A 7947-nucleotide genomic window follows, 5' to 3' on the forward strand; every position below is an offset into this window, starting at 1 on the left:
CACCCCTGCAGATGCCACCTTTATTACTTAACTCTGCTTAAGTGACCCAGTTCTACAGGCCATGCCATCCCCTAATTCTCCCCCTCAACCTGGGAAGAGGGGAACAGAGGTGATAGGAAGGGCTCAGACCTAGTGGCCTCCCCAGAGAGCTTCTCATGGGAGGAGTAGATGGCGAGGGAAGTGCTACACTGAAAAGGGAAGTCAGTGAGTCATCCACAACTTTATTATCCACTGATTTGATTTGTACAATCTTTGCGCTTGGAAATCCACGACAGAAAGGCCACAGTGTGATGCACCCAATTGACAGAGACCTGTCTTCTCCCCAGCCAGGCCCAGCCCACTCCACAAGCCCTTGTCCCCAGGACACATGGAGCCTTCCAAGTACTCTCCATGAATCCCTGTCACTCTGTGGCTGCTCACCCTGGAGTCCCATCCGCAGGAATCACGTCGACCCATAGGGCCACGAGAGGACCTGACTGATGGATTCAGGAAGAGCCCCATTTCCCATCCTCCTCAGGCTCAGGGGCCCGGAACATCCAGATCTGGGCTTCCAAAGGGTTGGTCATGGGCTGCAATCACAGCCTAGGGGTGCCTGCTCCCTGGGGACTCCTTCCAACAAACAAGTGCTGAGCGGAGCACCAAAGGGGACTTGGGAGTGACTGCACATGTGTGCCTGTCTGGGCAACCTAGAGTCTGTCTGTGCCTGATACCCTTTGACAGTTCCAGTGTGCAAATGTGTAGGTGAGAGGGTGAATGTGTGTGTGCACATAGCCACAGCTGCTAGCAGAGGTTCTAATTAGAGAAACAAGAACATTCAGTGTAAAGTTTAATTTTAGAGATTAATTTTCTGTTTTTCCTTTCCCTGGCAATCAATAAAGCTACCAAGGAAAGCCAAGAAAATTGGTTTCCTAGGAGAATCTGTGAAAAGGGGGGTGGGGGGGGGGTGGGTGGGTGGGAGGGGAGGCTGTCTGCGTGAGAAGACCTAGGTAGAAATGGTCAATACTAGATAAAATAATAATAGATCCCCCTTTCCCCTCCTCCAAGCTCAGGATCTGTCTCAGAAACAGCCTTGATGGAGGAGGAGCTGAGTTTCTCCTTCCATGGAGCCAGGAGACGGCCAAGCTGCCCACACACAAGGGCAAGATATCCAGGTGCCAGCTGGCCAAGAACTGTGGCCTGAGGCCACAACTCACCATCTGTAGCTCACAGATGTCCATCCAGAGGAAGAGGGGTGCTCTAACCACCAGGTCCCAAAAGAGCACAGACTCAGGGTCTAGTGGGTTTAGTGTTGGCAGGCAGGTGGGCACTGCTCCCCAGGGAATCCTAAAGGGCAGCTGTTCCCACCTGCCTAAGCTTCCTCTTCTCTGGCCTCTTCTCCCTTCCCACTCAGCCATCTCCACAGGAAAATAAAGCTCAACTCAAATGGGCTGTGGTGTCCCCACAATCAGTGCCTCCCAAGAACCCCCCGGGGGGAAGGAGGGCAGGGGAGCCAGAGGAGATGTTGCATAGGTGGAGGCCACGCCCTTGGCAGGTACAGGCCTGGCTAGGCTGTAGGAAAGAAAATGGGAGAGGCTGCAGGAGAAGGAGGAGCTCCGATGGCTCAGGGGAAATGAGAAGCATCAAGGGTGTGCAATGGCAGGGGCGGTGGGGTGGGGGAGGGAGAAGGAGGTGGGCGGGTTGCGGGGCAGGGTTACCCTCTCCAGCTTGAAATGTTAGCCCAACCCCTGGGCACTAAGTCTGCTAGGAAAACTTTAACTGGGGGAGTTGGAAGGGCAGGAGGGTTGTACACAGACATGCACACGGAAGCACATCAGGGTGGGTATGGTGGGGAGAGAAGGCAGCATTGGAACTTTGGGGGAACAGGATGTAGAGCCGGGGCCCCGGGGTGGTGGCAGGATGCCCCTTTGAAGACCTTGGGACACACAGCAGGGCTCTTTAAGCTCATGGGATAGGAGAAGACAGAGGGGTTGGGCAAGATTTAGAGAATTCCTGCCTCTGACCCTGCCACTGGAATTGAGTATTTCTCCAGCTGGGGCTTGTGACAATGTTCTTAGCCCTGCAGAGGCAATGTATGGAGACAACCACCATCCACTTCCCCCGCCCCCCCAGAAGTCTGAGTGAGACAAGGGCCACCCGCCACAGGCAGGCCCTCCTTTGGAGGTCCTTTTACTCTACCCTCCACTACCCTCTCCGCTGACTCCCATCTGCTTCCAGAGTTCCCCATTGCCACACAGGTCTGTCTCCCAGTCTCCTCACTCATTCACCTTGGCCAGGAATGCCACCTAGGTGGGATCTCACCCTCTCTACAGGGAGTGCCCTCCCATCACCCAGGCTAGGAGGCTGCTGCCTGGAGGACTGAGAAAGAGCTGAGGTACATTGCCTTGCCCCCTCCCCGCTGGCAACAGCTCTTCAAAACCACAGGGAGCAGGAGGGGAGGAAGGAGAGTGACTCTGTATGTGAGCACAGTCCCTCCAGGACCCATACTCCAGGGGCCCGGTGAAATAAACAACAGTGGAGGGAGTGGCAAAAAGGAAACCCTGATCTTTGGGGCCCATGCCAAGAGGACAGCAACATTTCCTAGGTTTTGAGATGAAGTATTTGGACTGACGCCTGGCCCCGGCCTCAGGCCCACTAAATTCATTAGCTGGTTGGAAGCCAGCCCTGCAGTTCACCATGCCACTGCCCCCCCCAGCAGAGAGAGGCCCCAGGAGGGACAGGCAGAAAAGGAAGGAAAGCCCCAATTTCCCTTACCCACAGTCTCTAAACCTCCCCAGCTGCACAGCAAGGGCCTCTCACTTGAGACAAGACCTAACGCGGGTCGCCACATAACAGTCAGAAGATCTGTTGAAAGGCTGGACAGGAAATCTCGAGTGTGCAGCGTTGGAAGGGGAGGTGTCCCCTTAGGAACTCATGGACGGGGCTGGAGGAGACGACTGCCCCAGTGGGCTTCTCCAGGAACTGCTGACCTTTTCCCACCCATCTGTCTCTTTATATACAGGGACGGCGGGGGGGCTCGGCCCCATCGGGGTCTGTCCCCTGCTCCCTTGCCTCCCCTCCAGCCCCCGCTGTGCCCAGCACAGCCTCGGTCACCATCGTGATTCCCCCTGCTACACGCAGGGTGCACAGTCCTGCGAGGGACAGGAGGGAGGATAGCGGGCCTGTCGAGGGCCATTGGTCACAGTGAGGTCTCCACACAGGAGCCGTGGCGGTGCAGCGGCCGGTGGCTGTGGCCCAGACACCCCTCCTGCCGGTGCACGATGAGGACCGGGAAGTAGAGGGCGTCATGGTAGGGCGGCGGCGGCCCGGCCTCCTCTTCATCGTCGTCCTCGTCGTCCCCCATGCTAGCCTGGCTCGAGAGCCGCGTCTGCTCCGTGGGACAGCTCGCCTCGTTGACGCTCCCGCTCCGGCTGCGCCACAGGCAGCTACGCCGCGAGCCATAGAGGCGGCCGAGCGAGAAGCGGCTGCCCCCGCAGCCCGGCCCTCCGCCAGGCCCTGGGCCGGCCCGCGGGCTGGCGCAGATGCTTAGGGCGCTGCGCGAGAAGATGGACGAGCTGCTGACAGCGCGCTGGCAGTGCTCGCAGCTGCGCCGGTACGGGGCCACACCCGCCGCGCCCGGGCCGCCCACCCCGCCGTAGCGGCACGTGGGCGCGTAGCCGCCCGCCGCGCCCCCTGCGCCACGCGACCCTAGCCCGGTCAAGTCCATGAGCACCGCCTCGGAGTAGCTGGGCACCAGCTGCTGGTTGGAGCGGATGTGCCACTCGAGCTCTGTGCTGTCCACCGTGTTGACCCGCGGCAGGCGGTGGGTGAGTGGGGGTAGCAGCTCGTCGCTGGGGCTCAGGCTGCAGCCCGCACTGCTGGCAGAGCCTGGTCCCTCCAGGCCGAAGAGCTTCTCCACGTGGTAGTGCGCATAAGCCGTGCGATACTCGGCCAGCACGCGCAGCGGCCACGACAGCGTCAGCAGCGCCGCGGCCCAGAAGGCCGAGGAGCACGCGTACCACGGAGGCCTGGTCGGGTCCGGGAAGGCCACCATGAACTCACGGAAGTCCACGTTCTTGAGGTGCATGCCCTCGCGCGCCTCCATGTAGTCGTCCAGGCCCTCGTTCTCGGCGAAGAAGCGCGCGCGCTGGCACAGGTACGCGTTCTCGGCCTCCACACTGGCAAAACTGAAGCACTTGGTGAAGCGCAGCCGCGTGGCCGGCGCGCCCTCCAGCCCCACCAGCGCCTTGGACACGTCGCGGACGCCGCAGCGCGCGTAGTCGAATTCAGCCTCCGCAACATGCGTATTGACGCGTTCGTGGTAGACCTGTGGCGCCGGGGAAGGCGATGGGAGTCGCGTCTATCTATTCACCCTCCTCCGCCCCATTGCTGTTCTTTTTGCCTGGTCAGACCCTAAGGTTATCCTGGTTTTGATCCCGGTTGGAGCGGATACGATCGTCTCATCTGGTTTATAGAGAAACTGAGGCCCTCTGCTTAATCAGTGAGTTAGAGATGAGAGCAGGACTCGACTTCATCTCCATCTTTATGCGTTCTAATTTTAATTAAACTCTGCTTACTCTAGGGGTTAGGCCTTCCCCATGAACTGCTCATTCGGCTTGCCTCACCCTTTTGCCACTGTTTCCGTTGTCCCACACTGCCCACTTATCACCACAAACAGCCTCCGCTTCTTCCCTTTCATAAGTGTGTTTCCAAATGCGCCCTTCAGAGGAGCTCTCAGTCTCAGGCCTTTCTTTCTGGTCTCCTTATTCCCACCTTAGTTATTGTCCAGCCTCCCTCCTGATCTCATAGACCCCAGGCTTCTGTTTACTCATCGCAGAACTGAGATGATTGTCAACCTCATCTTGGAAAATCTTCTCCTCCAGGGCTCTAATATATCTACTCCTGGAGGGTCCAGGCAGTGCTGATTGCCCATCCTCACTACCAGCACTCTCCATGGGGCCTCCCATGCCTACCTCCACCTTTTTGCCAGCTGATCCCCACCTCTGGGAGCCTTGGACTTGGGATCCAGGGCCCTGGGTTTGAGTCCAGCACTACCACTTAGAAGCTGAGACCTTGGACAAGTTCCTGAGCTTAGGTCTCCTTACCTGTGAAAAAGGATTTGGTAGCAGCCATCTCACTCTGAACAGGTGAGAGTATGCTGTGAGACTGTGCATATGAAGCAACCATTAAGCACTAACCAGTATGGACCCTGGAGCCAGACCGCATGGGCTCAAATCCCAGCTCCCCCACATCTTAGCTGTTTGACTTTGGGCAAGTTACTTAACCTCTCCAAGCCTCAGTTTCCTCATCTGTGAAATGAGAATAGTTACATATCTCATTAAATTGTTAAGAGGGCTAAATAAATGATTTGACATTTGTAAAGTATTTAGAGCCAAGTCTGGTTGCTGGTAAGTTGTTTACTCTTGTTGTTTTCACTAACTTCCTGTTGCAGTACCCATAAGAGCTCACTGGTACCTCTTCTCCTCCCCCGCAAGGACAGTCAGGCAGGGTCTCAGCACATACTTGCCATCTGGACTGGCCTGCACTCCTCTCCAGCCCCTCACCTGTGTGGTGGTGTAGGCATCTCCGTTGCGGTACCGGGTGACCTGACGGGTGCGGCGGACATAGTGGTAGCTGATGGCCTTCCACCAGATGCAGGGTGTGGCCTGCTGCATTCGGCCCACACGCTCCCGAACGCTGCTCACATCAACACGGTGCTGCAGCTCATGGCGGGCTTGGCAATGCCAGCACTCCACCAAGTAGACGGCATACAGCATGAGCAGGAAGGCCAGGGGGATGTAGACATAGCCGTTGGAACAAGGGCTGTCATGGTACATGAGGCTATTGCCCTGATAGGCGCTGCTGAAGGTGAGGCGGGTCACTGTGGTGACATGGCACCAGGCCACGGCCCCCAGGCAGCCGTACATGAGCAGGGAGAGCAGCAGGCACTTCCAGTGGGACTCACGGCAGAGAGACTTGGTGAAAGAGGGCTGAATGGGACGCTGCTGCTCAGAGGAGCAGGGCAAGGGGCCAAGATGGGAGGAAAGTAAGACAGAGTGGCAGGATCCAGCACAGAGATGGATGCAGGGATGGAGGGGCAGAGGCCAGCACCAGAGATGACAGAGACAGACAGGAGTGTGGAGAGAGGGGAGCCAAGGACCAGGGATGAACACAGAAGTGATCCAGAGTGAGCCATGGGGACAGGAAAAGGGAACAGAATGCCAATATAGGGAAGTGCAAAGAGAGAGACAGCCCAAGAAGCAGAAGCGGATCAGAGCCAGAGATGGAGGGAGGAGGCCCAGGTGGCAGAGAAGACACAGATGTGTAGGATGGCACCCAGAGAAAGAGTCCAAAGACAGACACAAAGATGGCAGTGAAATAGGAGGAGGTGTGGATGGGGAAGATAGGGGAGGACAGACAGGCATTAGCGAAGGCAGGTCCCCAGCCCCAACCCCTTCCAAGTATTCCGCTGACATCATCTTCCCACTTAACAGGTGGGGCCCTCACTTATTCTAGATTCTTTCAGGCCTGTGTTCTGGAGGAACCACGCTTCTTTGATCCACCCACCTCTATGTCCATCACAGACAATTAGCCTCATACCTCCTTTGGAGGGGGGTCCCAGGAAACCCCAGGCCCTGTTTCCTTCCCCACATTCTAGACCCCAAACCCCTTATGAGTCTCCCCTTCTGCACCCTAACATCCTTCCCCTGTTCTAAGATGGGAGAGAGGGAGCTGGTGTCCCTGAGCAGAAGGCAGTCCCAGAGGAGATATCTAGGAGGGCAGAGGCATGTGGCTGGGGACAGGGGATGTGGGATGGGGGTTAGGGGTAGAAAAGAAGAGGTTTGCAGCCCAGCCATCTGTCAAGGGAAAATGATTTTTGGTGCTCTCCCAGGGCCTGTTAGCCTGTTAAAGCACCTGGTGCCTTCTGTCCCACGGTCACCCCAGTGATTTGTTTACATGTCTGGTTCTGCCACTAGACTGGGTGCTCCTGAAGGCAGGGCCCTGTCTTCTTTGTACCCTGGCTGCCTACCATGGTGCTGGCACACAGCAGCCACTTCATAGTTGGTACTGAGTTGGATTTCTGGTGGTGCCTGGGCTTTCCCACTTCTCCCTACTGCCTAGCTTTAAGAATCCCAAACACCCTCTCCTGCTGAGATCCTCACTTATTCCTTCAATTCCCAGGACTTGACCTAAAGGCTAGCCAAGGGAAGGGAGAAAAGGGTGAAAAGGAGGGGTACGGTAATAGACAGTGGGCCCTCAACTTGGTATGAAATCAAAGGAAAGATCTGGAAGTGCGGAGAGGTAGGCGGCCTAGGAAATAGCACACAGCATAAACAAACCAGATTAGAGCACATGAGCCTTTCAGGGAGCCTTGTCCTTGGGAGGTGTGTATATGTGCACCTACCTGAGTGTGCACTTGTCCCAGTGCACACTCAGGTAGGTGCACATCTGAAAGGGGCCCAACCTGCAGGCCTGTCTGCCTGTGTGCTTCTGCCCTTGTGCGGTGTGCGTGTGTGTGCACGAGTGGCATGGGAGATGTGGGTGCTCCTGGTACTTTCCACAATCTCTTTGTCTCAAGGTTCAGAAGACTGAAAAGTAAGCCCCGCCCCGCCCCAACTAGGGATATGCTTAGTACCAACACTCTGAAGGATTCCTGGGCTCAGGGCCTCCCGCAGGGGGATAGGGGGAGCAGCTGCGTGGACTTTGGGAGAGAGAGGTGCACCCCACACACACACACTCCTAATGACGGGGAGGTGTCTCACTTCTGTACACATTTGACCTTCTTAGAACCCCAGCTCAGGTAACACCATTTTCCTCTGATACTATCCTGCCTCTGTAGCCCCTACAAGTTGCCCTTCCTGGCCTTCAAGATAGCATCCCCTACGCGAGATAGGATCCCAGCCACCATCCCCACCCGCATCCGCCCGGGGTCCGCGAGGCTCCGCCCCTATGCCCCTCCCCCTGTCAGGG

The 7947-nt window shown here is 57.0% G+C and overlaps 1 protein-coding gene across 2 annotated transcripts in view; it reads right to left on the reverse strand.

Annotated features, from left to right (window-relative positions):
- Positions 1-957: 957 nt before the first annotated feature.
- The window catches only part of TMEM151B (transmembrane protein 151B), a 9405-nt gene continuing 2415 nt past the window's right edge, over positions 958-7947 (reverse strand). Inside the window, exons 2-3 of one of the 2 annotated variants that reach the window (XM_039854415.1) lie at positions 5541-5981; positions 958-4303 (exon numbers count right to left, since the gene is read on the reverse strand). In XM_039854415.1, coding sequence (XP_039710349.1) covers positions 3176-4303; positions 5541-5981 — 1569 coding nt within the window. In that variant the 3' untranslated portion in view covers positions 958-3175. Of the gene's footprint in view, positions 4304-5540; positions 7917-7947 lie in introns of those variants that run through there. The other variant, XM_039854414.1, reaches the window with a different exon arrangement.

The sequence above is a fragment of the Pteropus medius genome, unplaced genomic scaffold (genome assembly GCF_902729225.1).
Source record: "Pteropus medius unplaced genomic scaffold, Ma_sr-lr_union100, whole genome shotgun sequence".
Taxonomy (NCBI): domain Eukaryota; kingdom Metazoa; phylum Chordata; class Mammalia; order Chiroptera; family Pteropodidae; genus Pteropus; species Pteropus medius.